The 16,728-nt window shown below is 41.4% G+C and overlaps 1 protein-coding gene across 9 annotated transcripts in view; it reads right to left on the bottom strand.

Annotated features, from left to right (window-relative positions):
- COL12A1 (collagen type XII alpha 1 chain) overlaps positions 1-16,728 on the bottom strand; it is a 116,995-nt gene that overhangs the window by 34,478 nt on the left and 65,789 nt on the right. For all 9 annotated transcript variants that reach the window (XM_079970267.1, XM_079970271.1, XM_079970270.1 and 6 more), the window contains 12 exons: positions 15,901-16,030; positions 13,228-13,367; positions 12,324-12,453; positions 10,466-10,608; positions 7,364-7,493; positions 6,992-7,134; positions 3,428-3,557; positions 2,906-3,025; positions 2,585-2,731; positions 1,967-2,083; positions 893-1,039; positions 93-167 (listed from right to left, as the gene is read on the bottom strand). In XM_079970267.1, coding sequence (XP_079826393.1) covers positions 93-167; positions 893-1,039; positions 1,967-2,083; positions 2,585-2,731; positions 2,906-3,025; positions 3,428-3,557; positions 6,992-7,134; positions 7,364-7,493; positions 10,466-10,608; positions 12,324-12,453; positions 13,228-13,367; positions 15,901-16,030 — 1,552 coding nt within the window. The remainder of the gene's footprint in view (positions 1-92; positions 168-892; positions 1,040-1,966; positions 2,084-2,584; positions 2,732-2,905; positions 3,026-3,427; positions 3,558-6,991; positions 7,135-7,363; positions 7,494-10,465; positions 10,609-12,323; positions 12,454-13,227; positions 13,368-15,900; positions 16,031-16,728) is intronic.

The raw sequence follows: 16,728 nt of genomic DNA, 5'->3' as shown, positions 1-16,728 counted from the left end.
AGTAACATCAGAGCCTTTATTCAACAGTACTCTCAAAGCCCTGCTTTCATAGACATGGCAGAAATAAGATAAATGCTTTTGTAAGCACCTACCATCTCGAGCTGGTGGGATTGTTGGAGGAGGAGGGGGAGTTGGTGGCTGAGTTGGTGGTTCTGTTGGCTTGATCACTGAAACAAAAATATTGAATGAAAATATTTTACATATTCAATATTCTTAACTTTGTGAGTTGCAATTAGTAATATCCACTGCAGAGAAATACAATTGATAGACGTTCATTTGGTTGCAACTTATGTGACATGTCAATCTTTAAGAAAATAAACTTCTATTGTTCTTCGTATGCACACAGAGAGATAAGAGAGGTGGTGTTTTAAAATCATTTGTAATTCACCTTTTGTACTCAAAGAACTCTAATCATCCCACCTGGGGCTGCAAAATCCTGGCAGGAGGTCAAGAAGTGCCAAGAACCTGGCTGGCAACAATACATGATTGGTGAAAGATTTTTAGACAAGAGAAGGTTAGAATCCAAAAGTTTTAGGATCCCACCCCCATGGAAAATATATCTGTTGCCCAATTCATGCATGAAATCTCACAAATAGGAAACAAAGGAAAACTAGGTGCTGCCTGATAGCTCCATCAATAGAACATGAGACTCTTAATTTCAGGGTCTTGGGTTCGAGCCCCAAGTTGGGCAAAAGATTTCTATAGGGGGACTAGATGACCCTCGGAGTCCCTCCCAACTCTACAATTCTAGGATTCCTGAAAAATACTACAGTGTTTTTACAAGCTCAAAAATGATAATATCTCCAAGCACAATTACTTTGACCACATTCATTCAATGTACTTTAAATCAACATTACCACCACTACTACTCTTATTGTTATCTGCCACTTACATGTTCGTTCTCTTGTAGACACTGGAGGCCCCTCAAGGTTTGGAGTCTGAACAAACACAGTAGCATCATACTCTGTGTCTGGTGAAAGGCCAGTGAAACAGTGACTGGTTTCTGTTCCACGCACTGTAATTTCTTGTCCTCTGGATCCTGCAAATAGGTAAAATAATGACTTTAAAATGCTTAGAACGTAGAAGCTTATGAATGCTTGCTGAATGGCTGAAAGCGGAAAACTAACGTACATATAGCAAAGAAGGGAATGGTTGCATCAATGGAGTGTTCTGCTTAGCTTCCAGAACTTTTGGAAGAAAGTTTGGAGCATCTGGATTGCAGGCGGGTACAGAACAGTGCCAGGATATGAAAAGGGAAAGGTGTGGAACAACTAATCTCCATAACAACAGAGGAGAAGGATGCTTAGCAGGCAACATGCTTCGAGATTTAAGTTCAGTCCTTCCTTTGATCTGCCCTAGTGTTTCTTAATGTCCACATGTACCACATTTGTGAAAAATAAAAGGAATGGGGATTAAAAAACAACAAACTTTTCTTGTTTTGTAGCAGAGATACTGTGGGAGTAGCTGTGGTATAAAAATATATATTCATATCCTGCAACAAACAGGAGGGGCATATGTTATAATGGGAAAGAGATATTATCCATACTACTCAGCTACTAAACTCTCGAGGAGCAAAAATTATTTAAATGAAGGACAACTATGGAATAGCCTGAGGCAGAATATGTTGAAAGGAGGGGAACAAGAGGAGCATAACACTTCCTATAAGCAATCAAACACTGGTACTGTTTTATGGAGAGCTACAGGTATTTGCCCCAAATGTTCCTGCTGCCTCCAGCCTTTCAATGATCAAGATCTCTAATGAGATCATCTGCCATATCCTTGATTGGGAACACAACCCATTTGTTAAAGTTATCCATCTTCAGAGGAACCTAGGGATGCAAGAAATGACAGTAGGGGTCTGTGAGAAGCACACTGACAGGAGATTCCTTGCTCTTCAAGGTTTAGATGGAAATGTGTTACAGTCTTCACATTAGTTGCATGCACAACCCAATATATATATATTTACCATCAGCTGGATTTAGCTTCAGTCTGTAAGAAGTAGCTGCCCGATGAGCTGTCCATTTGATGCAGAAAGTGTCCCATCCCACATTATAACTTGTTAGGTCAGTGACATTTAAATACACTGCAAAGCATGAAAGAAAAATTTCCATGAACTACAAGATGAAAGCTAAAAGCAAATTATGAAACTATGACGAATGTCTTTATTCTTAAAATATCACTTATTCTACCACAAGTAATAGGCTATTGAACTCACACTGCAACTAATAGGTACTGTATGTGTACTGAGGGGAGGCAAGAATCACATTTTCTCAGCAACAGCAAGTAATTGGGGTATGTGATTTTATGATAATGAGAAATGTATTTGCATCCCTAACATAAAGCACAAGATAGCAGAATGGTGTTAAGTTCCCACACAGTAACCGAGAACTGCACATTTCCTGAACAATGCCATGTTTCTCTGAAAGCCCAGCATAATCCTCCAACACTACCTGTCCCATGGGGTAGGCATGCTCTAACTGATGGAACCTCCCATTTGAGGTTATTTTTCTCACATCTACTAGCCCAGAAAAGGCTCCTCTGTGTTAATATACAGTGAAACCAAAAGCATGAAAAGTAGTCTTACATGTAGTGCCTTGATCGACCAGAGGTGCACTGAGTCCAGAATCATACTGAGCATAAACATTTACATCATAGGAAGTACTAGGAGACAGGTTGTGCAATGTATATGAAGTCACATCTCCAACAAACACCTCCATGGGCTCATTGGTACCTTAAAGGAAAAAATGAATTTTCATTTGCCTTAATGAGAGCAGATCTCCAAGAGCTCAGAGAGAAGACTCATTTTCACATTTATATCAGTCACATTCTCACAGTGTTTAAGTCTTGAAATGAACAAATATTAAATAATGTCAAGTGTACTTGAATATCTTAAGCTCAGCCTTACCAACAGGTTTGTAGACAATTTTGTACCCAAGAACAGGAGATGGTGAAGGATCCCAGGCAACTCTGAACCGTGTGTACCATTCATCTGAAATGCGTATGTTCTGAGGTGAAAGCAACCCAACTGAAGAAGACAAAAATTGAGTATAAAGTTAGAATGGTTGCATAAAATGTTATTTCTATGCCTGTATGACATCTAGCAGACTGGGTTCCTGGCAGATGAATGGATTGGACAGTGATAGTGATTAGATAACCCAAAGTGTTCACAAAGATCCAGGTTATGGCTGTAATTCTGCCATGTCTCTGTGTTGGGACATTCAATCTTTCCCTATGCAGACACACAGCATTTCATGTTGCATGTGCAAATATTTGAGGAATGCTGAGATAGGATCTCAAATGAAGGTCTATTTGGCAAATATCAACCATGGCAACAACTCCTCTACCACTACTTCTGGGTGGGGGGGATAGTTAAGGACCATTTGCACCTCAGTTGTTTGCATATTATTTAACAGCACATCAGATGTACCTGTTTTTCCATTTCCTGTCAACTGTCCACCATCTCCATCTTCATAAACTGCCACAACGGTAATTTTGTAGGGTGTATCTGACTGCAAAGGCTGTAGCAATACATTATTTCTTCTGCCAGGCACTGTTGTCTGGAACATAATGGGAATCGAGTAAATGTTGTAGAACCGTAAATTGCTCAAAGCTGTAGTAGTACAACTTGGAGTTCTACTCCACACTGAACAAGCAGCTATGCTTTTATTCATAGGTTCCATAAGGCCCATTAGCAAGGTTCCACTCACATAAAACACTCCTGCTGAGGAAAGGGATACATAGCATTCTTTTATTCCCCATATCTCTTGAAGCTCCTTATATAATTCATATGGGGAGCTTCTGGAACAATTTGGAAGGTGGCACAGGGGAAAATGGAGAGCATCATTTCTGTCATCTCCAGCCTTCACTAGCAGAAGGATCTGATCCTACCATGAATGAAGGGCAGTTCTGGATCCAAACCAATGCATGGGCATCAGGGATAGAAAATATTTTCACTGTAATATTTATATAGGTGTTTGTGTGTGTGATTTGAAAAGAAAAGAATAGAAATGAAAATAAAGTAAAAAGAACACAATAGGAAAAGGATGAGAAGCACATGGATTTATAATAAAGAAACATTTTTTAAATAATAATTTCAGCACCATCAAAATTAGGCTGCCTAGGGTAATAGATGGGACATTAATTTATGATATTTATATTTTAAAATGCCATTGTAATGTGGATAAAGTGATGTTTGTTACCAGTGAGAATTTTTTTAGATCAGCATCTGGCAACACTCAAGCATATTGCCAAACATGTCTGGCACACGTCCAGGAAACCAAAGCCTTTCTTTCAAGGATAGCCCAACATCCATTTATATGAACAAACTGCATGTGGGGGAAGGTACTACTGTTGTACATGCACATTTAGAGAAAGAATGGCAAAATAGCAACTAGTAGAGAGTGGCAGCAGACCAGAAAACCCCTTGGGATGGTGCAGTGAGCCTCCAATGTGTGTAACAACTACAGTTTCTTTTGGCATGTGAAAATAACAGGACTGTGTAGAAAAATCAGGATACAGCCTGCAACCAGGGGCTGATGCAGGAAGAGAATGCAGAAGTACAGTAGAACCAACTAGTTCTGTCCTGTACACATATGACTAAGCCCTGCTTATTTCCATACTCAGATCACTTTCTTAGATCTGCACCTTTGTTAGAAAAATAGCAGATGTGGGAGGAAAATGCATGTTTTAAGGGGACTGGGGAGTTGTGACAGTAAACTATTCACCAGTTTGGAATGCAAAGTGGAAGGGGGGATTGAATTCACAAACTCTGTTCCTTCATCCCTTCCAACCAGATAATTACACTACCATGGTTGTACTGTGCTGTCTTGACTGGCAGCAGGGAAAGGTAGCAGACAAGCAGCTGATGAGACTATCTGTGGATCAAGTCTAGTAACTGCATTTTGTAAATTGTTTCCTTCAAAATATATTTAAGACAATGGTTTGAAGAAGAAGTGACAACTCTTGTCCTTAACTTTTTGTCTGAATGGAAACAGAATGACAGAGAATGTGAGGACCATATCTCTGCTTCTGGTAAGAAACTAGTGGTCTGAAATAACTCCATCCAATTCAGTAGAACTGGATTACACAAGCATTTGATCTAAAATGTGTAAGACAGAGACAGCCCTGGAAGAAAGTAGGGCTATATACATACTCCCATTAGTTCTGCATTCTCCATACTCCCAATAGTAGTCTGGGAAGCATTGTACACATGATAGCCAAAGTCCATATATATCCTAAATCTATCCTGTTGTTTCTTATGAAATACTGAGTTTGATACACTCTGCTCCAAATCAGCTTTGATCAGAACTGAGAACAAGACTCAACTTAACTACATTTTAAGACAGTAATATGTACACAGCCCAGATGATAAAAGATGAGAATTATGGAGGGTGAGGGGTGGGAACCATCATAAGTAATATTTAAATGTGATGGTTAAAATGTCCTCTGAATAGTTCGTGTTTATTTCTTCATGTTTCTGAGAAGATTTGCCATTAATTTCTCTCCCCTCCCCCCAAGTGAGTGAAATTCCCATAGTGAAATGGAGAGCACCATTTCTTTATTGCATGAGCACCATTTTCAGTACAATGTGCTTTCTGTATAATGCCAAGTTGTAGCAAAATATATTATCATTCAGAAGTAAGTAACCATCATGAACAATTAGGTGGTGTTTTTATGGGCTGAACTAAGTTTCCACAGATGTCAGAAGTCATGCCATCAACCTCCCTATGGGGAAATAATTTGGCTGCGCTGTGCATCTCTAAGAGAATTCTGCAGGCATTCACCAAAGTTGTGCTGCCAAATAAGGAGAAGGAAGTTCACTTGCAAATTATAAAAATCTTGGCAGAACTCCAAACAAACCAAAAGAAAAAAGAAAAAAAAGATCAAAGCTGCAGACTGCCAATACCGCTCATAATAGTCAGACACATGATGGTCATTAGACACAGATGACAATTAAGGTCGCTCTCTATTGATCTCCCCAACTGCACAGAACAGGCTCACAGAAATATATAGCTCCACAAAAGAGGAATGTGTACTGTAAGGCCAGTTATAAATTGTCAAAGGGAACCAAGGTTATACTTAAGATACAATCCAACACAGAGTTCAGCAAACTTAAGTCCATTAGTATCAATGACCTTAAACATGTCAAAAGACCTTGTGTATGCTTAAATCTGCACTGGATTGTACCAAAAAGCTCCGTACAGACAAATGTTGCTCAGAATAAAGTTTACCACTTGCTGCTAAGGAAGTACTAATTCCATTTCAGTAGTCTGGTATCTATGCAAAAATATCGAAAGAAGAGGGAGGAGCTTTTCTACACCATAAGAAACCTGTGCATTTATTTTTCTAACTAATGAGGAAATGTTTAGAGAGAGGAAAGAGTGTACTCTGTCCAAAGGAGGACACATTCTGGGAGAGGGGAATATTCTTGAAAGGGTGTGCCTTTACTGTGGGTGGGCAAGGACTACTGAGCTCAGGCCTGGTGCTCAAAACAGACTCAAAGGTTTGGCATTCTTGAATTCTTTTTCACATCGCTCTGGTGGGTGGATCTTATGGCTTGGGGAAAAAAACAAAAAAACAAAGTAGATCCCCCCCCCCTAGTTTTGCTTTTGTAGCACCACTAAAGCCTGTCAAATATCAGAGATATCCCCAGGAAATATGAAATAATGAGTGTGTACACTGAAGGGTAAAGAAAACACCATCTCCAAAGATAGCTATTGTCTGTACACAGACTATACACACTATGGTTTGGTTAATTGCACATGCTCATATTTTTGCAAACAGCAGACAAGTAATGTATTTTTCAATCCATCAATACCTATGGGACAGGAAAATGCAAGCTTACAAAGTAGAACAAAACAATTCAATAGGAATGCGAACATGCAGAATTCCTGATAAACTGACTTCCTATGGAAGCTAAAGCCAAAAATACTTAAACTGAAGTAAATAAGCTGTGATATTATTTCTAACATGCCTTCATGAGAACACTTACATATTCATCTATGGGATCTCCAACTGTGGGAGAATATATGATTCTGTATTGCTGCACTGGTCCATCAGCATGTTCCCATTGAACGGAAAGGCTGTTTGTAGTAGGATTAAAGACTCTTATGTTCCTGGGCCCACTGCGAGGCACTAAAAGAAAAAGGAGAGATAAATAAGGGCATGAAATGAAGTGGAATTTGGAAAACTGAAGTCTAGAAAGTAACCCTTCTTCACTGTATGAAGCCGTGCAATAGCTTATCTGCAAGTAAGACCTAATGCAGAAAAGTGACAACTGAACAATACCGGCAGAGCTTGGAGAGAATAATAATTCATAACATACAACTATATCCTAGCAATAAAACATGTGTTTTCTGCTTACATGTCCTTCCCTGTCCAGGACTTGGATCTCCTTCTCCATCAGCATACAAAGCAACAACATTGACAGAATAGGGTGTATCAGGAATCAGACGCTCTAGTAAAATATTGCGGGTGTTGCTTGGTACCACAACCTAAAAAGAAAGCAACACTGAAGTTTAAACTGCTGTTTTCTTTTAAATTTTTTTAAAAAATCTGAGCTTGATAGTATGAGAAGAAAGCTTCTTGAGCTCTTCACAAACAATCTTGCTCTCAGACAACTTTCCTTACACTTGAACGCTTTTTTGTTGTTGCTGCTGTAATTTTTGAATGAACTAGGGGAAGGTTGTTTTTTTTTAATGAAATCCTTCCCTTAATTTCTCAGACTAAATTAACCAGGGCCAGATTTGAAGAAGCACCCTGGCAAAGTGCCCTCTGGCTGTCCTCTTCTCAAACCAGTGCCCACCCACCGGTGGACTTATTTGTTGCCTGTTGACAGCAGCAACAAGCAGAGCTTAATGTGCTTGTCACTTAATTTTCCACAGTACCACAGACAGCCACTATGTCAGGGACTTTGTGGCAGGTGCCAGTCTACACAGTAAGCTGTTTTTACACACTATGATTCTTTTATGGAGCCACCATCATGCAGAGCATTTCTCGCCATCCTTTATGAGGCAGCTATAATGTATGAAGTTGCCCATTCATAAATCATAGAATCATAGAGTTGTAGAGTTGGAAGGGACAATCATCTAGTCCAACCCCCTACTATGCAAGAATCTTTTTCCCAACATGGGGCTTTAACCACAACCCTGATATTAAGAGTCTCATGCTCTATGAACTGAGCTATCCCAGCTGTCATCTATCCCTAACCTGATGACCTCCAGATGTTTTGGACTCCAACTCCCTTCAGCTCCAGAAACAACGGGAGGGCACCAGGTTGGCAAAAAGCAATACAACAGGGTATCTGCTGAATACTGAGAATCTGTAGCATTTTAAGAGGGAAAATGTATTCGTTAATCATAAATTCATGTAAGAGAAAGTTACCCCCAATCATGCAGCAAGTTCAGTGCATGTTATAGGGTGCAGCCAAGCAGCCATCTGAGAGAGTTATTAGGTGGCGAAATTGGTTTGCTTCCCAAAATAAGCTGACTAACTTTCCTCCCAGATTTCAACAAAGGTTGGAAATAAAACTGGCAGTTAGAAATTTAATGTTTTCTAACAAATGATCCTGACCTTGCATTTAACATTTACCTTCTCTGATTTTGATCTACCGATGTTTACAGTTAAATAAAAATATGTGCAGCAAATATAGAATGACATTCAGAGAAGTAGGATGGAATAGGACACTTTACATAGATATTTATTTTTTCACCAGAAATAAATAATAATAAATAAATAAATAAATAAATAAATAAATAAATAAATAAATAAATTTTATTTATATCCCACCCTCCCCAGCCGAAGCCGGGCTCAGGGCGGCTAACAACAATCAAATAATCAAACAATCAAATAATCTAACATTCTAAAAACATTTCATTTAAAAATTAATTAAAATCAAATTGATGGCAACCGTTAAGCAAAATTCTGTGCAGGTTGCCAGAGGAGGGAGTCAGGCTGCGCTCTGACCAAAGGCCTTGTGGAACAACTCTGTCTTGCAGGCCCTGCGGAAAGATGTCAAGTCCCGCAGGGCCCTAGTCTCTTGTGACAGAGCGTTCCACCAGATTGGAGCCGCAGCCGAGAAAGCCCTGGCTCTAGTTGAGGCCAGCCTAACCTCTCTGTGGCCTGGGACCTTCAGGATGTTTTTATTTGCAGACCGTAGGTTCCTCTGTGGGGCATACCAGGAGAGGCGGTCCCGTAGGTACGAGGGTCCTAGGCCGTATAGGGCTTTAAAGGTTAAAACCAGCACCTTAAACCTGATCCTGTACTCCACCGGGAGCCAGTGCAGCTGGTACAGTACCGGATTAATGTGATCTCGCAGTGAAGACCCCATAAGGAGTCTCGCTGCGGCATTCTGCACCCGCTGGAGTTTCTGGGTCAGTCTCAAGGGCAGCCCCACATAGAGCGAGTTACAATAATCCAGTCTGGAGGTGACCATTGCATGGATCACAGTGGCTAGGTCAGGGCGAGAGAGATAAGGGGCCAACTGCTTAGCTTGGTGGAGATGAAAAAATGCCGCCTTTGTTATAGCTGTAATCTGCGCCCCCATAGAGAGGGAGGTATCGAAGATTACACCCAAACTCTTAACAGATGGTGCTGGCACTAACTGCACCCCTGCAAGAGATGGGAGTTGCCCCCTCAATCCCATATCGTTCCGTCCCAGCCAGAGGACCTCTGTCTTCAAAGGATTTAACTTCAACCAGCTCCCACATAACCATCCAGCCACAGCTTCCAGACATCTGGTCAGTGTGTCTGGGGCCGAGTCAGGATGGCCATCCATCAACAGATAGAGTTGGGTGTCATCAGCATACTGATGGCAACCCAGCCCAAAACTCCGGACAAGCTGGGCGAGGGGCGCATAAAGATGTTAAAAAGCATCGGGGAGAGTATTGCACCCTGAGGCACTCCACACACCAAGGAGTGGCGCGATGACAATTCCCCCCCAAGCGCCACCCTCTGTCCCCGACCAGAGAGAAACGAGCGCAGCCATTGAAGGACTGTGCCTTGGATCTCCACGTTGGCAAGGCGGTGGTCCAGGATTTCGTGATCGCCCATGTCGAAGGCTGCTGACAGGTCTAGAAGAATCAGCAGCCCCGACCTGCCTCGATCCAGCTGCCTACAGAGATAATCTGTTAAGGCGACCAGAGTTGTCTCGGTCCCATGACCAGCGCGGAAGCCAGACTGGAATGGATCCAGAGCCGATGTTTCATCCAGAAACCTACCAAGCTGTTCAGCAACCGCTCTCTCAATCACCTTACCCAGGAATGGAAGATTCGAAACCAGGCGGTAATTGGATAGATCTAAGGGATCTAATGATGTTTTCTTTAAGAGCGGGCACACCACTGCCTCCTTCAGTTCCCCTGGGAATATCCCAGGGGAACTGAAGGAGGCAGTGGTGCGCCCGCTCTGTAGTATGCCTTTATACCCAATAATTCATATATGGAAAGGCCCAGGAGGTTAAATTACTTACAGATTCTGATGGCCGTGTGCCAACCAATGGAGCATAGACAACTCTGTATTGCTGCACTGGTCCTGGTGCAGGTTCCCATTGGACATTAAGGCTGTTTGGTGTTGGGTTGTAAACTTGGATGCCTCTTGCTGTTCCTCTCATTACTGAATCAAAAATAATGTCAGATAGTTTTGGACTAAATAATAACTCCTTAGTTGCAGAGCCAGGTAACAGGAGAGAGTGGCTATAAAATGAATGGACTATTCTAAGAATGCTGTTGCCAAGGGGTGGGGAATCAGTGGACTTCAGATGTTGTTGGGATTCCAACTACTATCAGCTCAAACTAGCATGGCCAATGTTCAGGGATGATGGAATCTTGAGTCCAGCAACATCTGGAGGGCTAGAAGTTCTCCAACCCTGTATTGTGATTCGAGGACCCGATCCCCGCTTGGGGATTAAAGACACGTGAACACAGAATGTAAGGTTAATGGGTAAGGTAAAGGCCTTTATTGATTACAGCATGTGAGAAGGTATTGGCTTAGGCATTGGACCACGGAACATTAGACTCCACCCACTCGTAGAGGGGTGAGTCTGAGGAGGGGTTAATCACCAGTAGGGGAAGCCTGTTGATGCAAATCCAACTATAGGCTCTCTTCCTGATGTCACCGAGGGTCGTGCCATGGCCCCCCGCCACACGGGCATCAGACAGGATCCACGACCGCTGGATTCCTTTAGCGGAATACCCAAAATTGCCGGGGAAGGCGATGGCCACACCTTGCCCCCCGAAACACCAACAACACATTCCAATGCCTAACCGCCAAATACCACAAAAGTTGTGAAGGTTGCTACGAGGTAGGCGGAAAAAACCAAGAGGCCGGGCCAATTTAGCCAATTGGAAAAAACTCCTACCAGGCCCCCTGGTTAAACAGGGAGACCAAACAGAGGTCCATAGCAAAGTCTCAGGAACAGCTAATCTAAAGGGAGTGGAGGGTGGGTGACTCGAAGAAAATGTGTGTGCAATGGTGGGGATGGCTGGCGCGGCTGCGTTTGAGCAGCAAGCCATGTCCCCGCCGAGCTTCCCTATTGGGTGCCCAACCGGGGAGGGGTGTGGCACGCCAGCCCTAGAGTTGAAGCAGGGGGCGGAGCGCCCCCTGCATGACGTAGGAATCGTCTCCCGATCACAACCCCTTCCCTTCCTGGGAGGAGGAAAGGCTTTTTCTCTTTAACACCACAGTTAATTGGAAATAAGTTCCATCAAATAAAATTGCATTTACTTCCAAGTAAACATGGATAGGGTTGGGATGTAAAATAGTGTAATCCTATAGATATTTAACCTGGCAGTACTTCCCACTGAACTACACAGACACAAATAAGATTGCATTGAAAACTCATAACATGGTGGCAGAGACCTTATCACTCAGAGGGATCTATATTCATGTTCTTATCCTACTCTGCATTAGAGAATTGCAAAATACCCTTTCACAGGTCCCTGTCCATAGAGGGAAGTGTGTGCAAAAGGGCCTCAAAAGGTTTCATCTTAACTATCTGTACAATAGTATAATATGGTGCAGTTAACTAAGTTAATTAAAATAAGTGGAAACAAAAAAAATTCCTTCCAGTAGCACCTTAAAGACCAACTAAGTTAGTTCTTGGTATGAGCTTTCGTGTGCATGCACACTTCTTCATACCAAGAACTAACTTAGTTGGTCTTTAAGGTGCTACTGGAAGGAATTTTTTTTGTTTTGACTATGGCAGACCAACACGGCTACCTATCTGTAACTAAAATAAGTGGGTTTAAGTAGCTCAGCACTGAATTGTGGCTCAAAGCCCAATGCCTCAGTATTTTATGAAGAAGACAAAGCAACATAGTGTTACTTACAAGTTTTCCCATTGTCAGATGCTCGCCCTCCATCACCTTCTGGATAAACAGGAATCACAGTTACTTTGTACTGTGTGTCAGGCTGGAGATTTCTTAGAACTGCATAATTTGTGTTGCCTGGAACAGTTGCCTGTTGGGTTACAAAAGGAAAAAAGGAAGAGGGAATGGTTTTATTGGGCTACTTTCTACCATGTAAGGACTGATCTTCATGTTCAAAGGACAAGACGAGCCAGCTTAGCCCCGCGGTTCCATCAACCAACGCATTGCTTGGATCGGGTACTGCTTGGTTTGTGGTGGTGGTGGTTGTTGTTGCTGCTGCTGCTGCTGTTTAAGGACACCTTCCTAGAATTATGAAAGTTCAGCATGCAACAGCAGCAACTCACCAGGTGAGGCGGAATCGCTACCTGGCAGGTAGGTCACTGTTGCTTATTGGAAGGGGAGTCTGGTGTGGTGCAAATGCTCCAGCAGAGCAAATCTGGCAGCCCTGCCAGTGTGTCTGTACCACTCTAACCTTTCCCATCTCCTTGCTGGTAAACAAAAGAAATTTACCCACCAGGAGGCTAGAGTAGTAGCTCTGTCCACTCCAGCAAGCTGTTTCCTGCATGCAGGGAAAGGGTTGCTGCATGTTTTAATCTGCCCAGCCAGATGTCAACAAAAAGGGTTGTGCCCTAGCTTTCTCCCTGGCTTGCCATTGCTCTATGCTCATAGAGTAGGAGTCAAACATATGAACTCCTCACCTGTACACTTAAGTAATACAGTCCCAAGAGGGTTGTACCATACACAATTTTCTGAATGGAAAATTCAGCTCTAAGTGGTGCCCCAGCCCAATTATGAAACCACCTCTAGCAAAAAACAGTTGCAAGTGCAGGGCAAGTATGAAGTATACAAAAGTAAAAAGGAATACCAGTTCATCTGCACCTCCCGCCACTGGTGCATAAAGCAACTTGTACTGACGAGGGTTCCCTTCAGCATGATCCCATCGAACATTCAATGTGCTGGTAGTTGGATCATAGACTCTGAGGTTCTTCACAGTGTTGAGAGGTTCTGAGATAAACAGAATTCATTGTCAGGCTCAGAGAATCTTACTATTGTGCATCATGTTGCCTTCTTATGTGAGTGGCTGTGCCTAGCCTTGGTCAGTGACAAGTAACACTTTGTCCAAAAACTACTCTTTGGACTTACAAACACTTGCAAGATGAATCTAGTCTGCCATACTTGAGCACAAAGGGAGTTGAAAAATAGGAGATGCAGTTCCTTGCTGCTGGTTTGACTCACAGGGAGGCTTAGGAAGGAAAGAACAACTATTCATCCTTCCAACCCAACAGTTAGCCTGGCATGCTGCTCATGGCATGACTGAGTTGCCACTTGTCTTGTGTCTTCACTCTCAAGGGATGGGGCAAATGTGAATTATGGAGTTGGAAGGAACCCTGGGGATCATCTACTCTAACTGTCCCATATGGGAATCAAACCTGTAACCTTGGCATTATCAGCACCACACTCTAACCAACTGAGCTATCCAGTTGTAAAATACTGATGTAACTCCATAATGCAGATATGGGGATAGAGAGGGAAGGATTTGTCAGTTTCAGTTCTGTTTCTCACTTTTCCCAACTTAAATTCCACATTTTGCAGAAATTTGTGTTCATTTGTTTGTTTGTTTGTTTTAAAAAACACCCTCATGAAATTCATCAATGTTTTAGTAAAAATTCTCTTAATAAATAGATTTTATATGCATTTTGATTAATGTACACATTTTTCAAACAATTATCCCTACTGCATTTTTGTATGTTTTTTTCACTCATGCGTTTATTTTTATTCACACTTTCTACAATAGATGCATTTTGGTAAAACAAAAACAAAAATATTGGTCGGAGAACTGCAACGCAAAATTTGGATATATGTGAATTTCAAAGGATGGCTGTTCTCATATTGTTTTGGAAAGGGCCAATTTGATAGTTTAGCCTTTAAATGACAACTGATTTGAATTTCTCCCCCATCCATAGATGGGGGATTTATTTTCAGGTCCAAGGGCTGCTTTCCCTTGTGGGGAACTTTGCAGTAACAGGCAGGGCTAGAGGCAAAAGTGCAGAAGCAATGGATTTGTGTCTAGTGAGCTACATTCCAGCCATGCAAAAATCAGAGGCTTCAGTAGACACACAAATCTATATCCCTCCGTTCAGGCAGACGAGAGGAATTAGCACACTGCAAAGACACATTCCAGCCAGGCAAGAACATTTAAGGAAAGCATAGAGCAGAGCCAGTAAGGTACATGGCTTGGGGAATGGCCTAGGGAGAGCCTCAAGGGCTAGATAGAATGCCTGGGGGCCATAGTGAAAAGGCCTGTGGTCATAGTGAAAAGACAGGATTAAAATATGACTAATAAATATTCTTCCCCACTCTCAACAATACAGTGTCCCTTATGAAACATACCCCTTGAACTATTCCTACCATGTTGCCTTCCACTCTTTGGACTAGTGTACTTATCTACTTGTCTCCCACTGTTAAGAAAAAAAGTTATTTCTATTCTAGATAACTACGAAGTATAATTTGTCTTAATAAAATTCATCTCTCTTGTTCTAGCCAACCATGTCAACCATGTCAGAACATTCAGAATGTTCCTCTTTCGCATAAAACTATAGTTTGAAAATTTCAAAAGATAATTGTGGCAAATTAATCAAGAGCACGGTTTTTGGAGAACATGTACACATACTGGCTGCAGTTTTAAAAAAAATCCGGGATTTAGTATCCTTGGGTGAAATCCAGTGAGTAGTAATGATAAGCATCCAAAAGAACGTTGACACCAAGGGACTTTCCAGAATGTGGAATAAAAGGAGCACATGTCTTTGAAAGAACTAAATTTAAATAGAGGGGAAAGAGGAAAATGTGAAATATTCATATAAAAGGGCCAGGCACTACAGCAGTGGGAGCAGGTAGCCATGCTGGTAGATATGTTTTGCTTCTTTTTGTTGGATTTAACAGGCTCCATGTGTGCTCCCAGTCTGAGTGATATAGCTGACAGACATTCATCCTTAAGCTTAATGTTGTATTACTTGCTTAAACAAAAATAACAGAGTATTGGGATGTGAACTCTGTCACCTATTACCAGTGACAACAAGGTCACTGACCAGCAGGTTTCCCTGAAAACTGTGTAAATGCATTCAGCAGTCCAAACCTGGAAAAATAAGTCTGGAAGGTTGCACCACAGATGAGTAAGAATTATGTGATGATTGTGCAATTAAAAAAAAAATCATCCAGAAAGACTATCTCTCTCACACTCTCTTTTATACACAAACAAAAAGAAAAGCTGCCAAACCTCTAAGATAAGGATTACAGATATTTTCAATATGAAATTATATATAATTATCAATATAAAATCAGACGTGAAAAAAGAAGAAGATATTTTCACTTTCAGAGCAAGTTTTGGCATTTCTCAAAAAAAGGGGGGGTGCACACAAAGAAATGAATATCTATGGGGACTTCAACAAAGGAAAAGCCAAGCCTGCCAACTTTATAAGTGATTTAGCATTACTCTTGCATAATTCTTCACAAATGAGAAAACCAAAGTTGTTTTACTTACTGGTTTTGCCACTGCCTGTCATTCGTCCCCCTTCACCTTCTGCATATATGGATGAAACCGTAACACTATAACGTGTCTCAGGTTGCAGCTTCTGTAGTACAACACTGTTCTGCCTCCCTCCTACTGTGGTCTAAAAAACAATGGAATGAAATGTAAATTGAAGGAGCAAGCAGCTAAATTCCAAAGATGCTGAAAGGATACAGTTTGTATATACTACAAGTATACTAGTTTCTGTTTTCCAGACAATACTGTCTGCCTAAGTCAATATACATTGTTTGACTTTTTCGTTCAGTGGATTAAAGAAAAAATACCAGAACTGCATTAGTCATTTGTTAAACCCATGTGAATAAAATATTAAATGTTGAATGATCTGAGCTCTTTATGGATCATCCTTCTTTTTTCTACATATTAGTTAGTGAGTACAGATCTCCAAGTCCTCAATCTACAGCTAAAGGGCATATAAGGCCAATTCTGCTACCCAAAGAAAATTAACCTTGATGTTTATTGGAACAGCGAAACATGATGATTCCCACATTGTCTCATGATCTAAATGCTTTGCCTATGGGCTCCAAAGAAATATCTTTGGCTTCTGTTGTGGCTAGTTGGACAGATATTGTCAGCATTTACAAAGACCAGACGCAACAAAGTTCCTACATAAAAAGCATTTCCATAAAGAGAAAAGCATGTACAAGTAATAAATGAACAAGTAATATAAACACACTAGGAAGCTGTGAATACACACAGCAAAATAAGAATACAAGAGTCCTGTTGGAGCAGAACAAATGCCTCTCTAGTCAGCATTCTGCTCCCACAGTGACCAACCATATT

Source organism: Podarcis cretensis (assembly GCF_951804945.1).
Source record: "Podarcis cretensis genome assembly, chromosome: 3".
Lineage (NCBI taxonomy): Eukaryota > Metazoa > Chordata > Lepidosauria > Squamata > Lacertidae > Podarcis > Podarcis cretensis.
The sequence above is the reverse complement of the archived record's forward strand: the minus strand, read 5'-3'. Positions and strand labels throughout refer to the sequence as shown.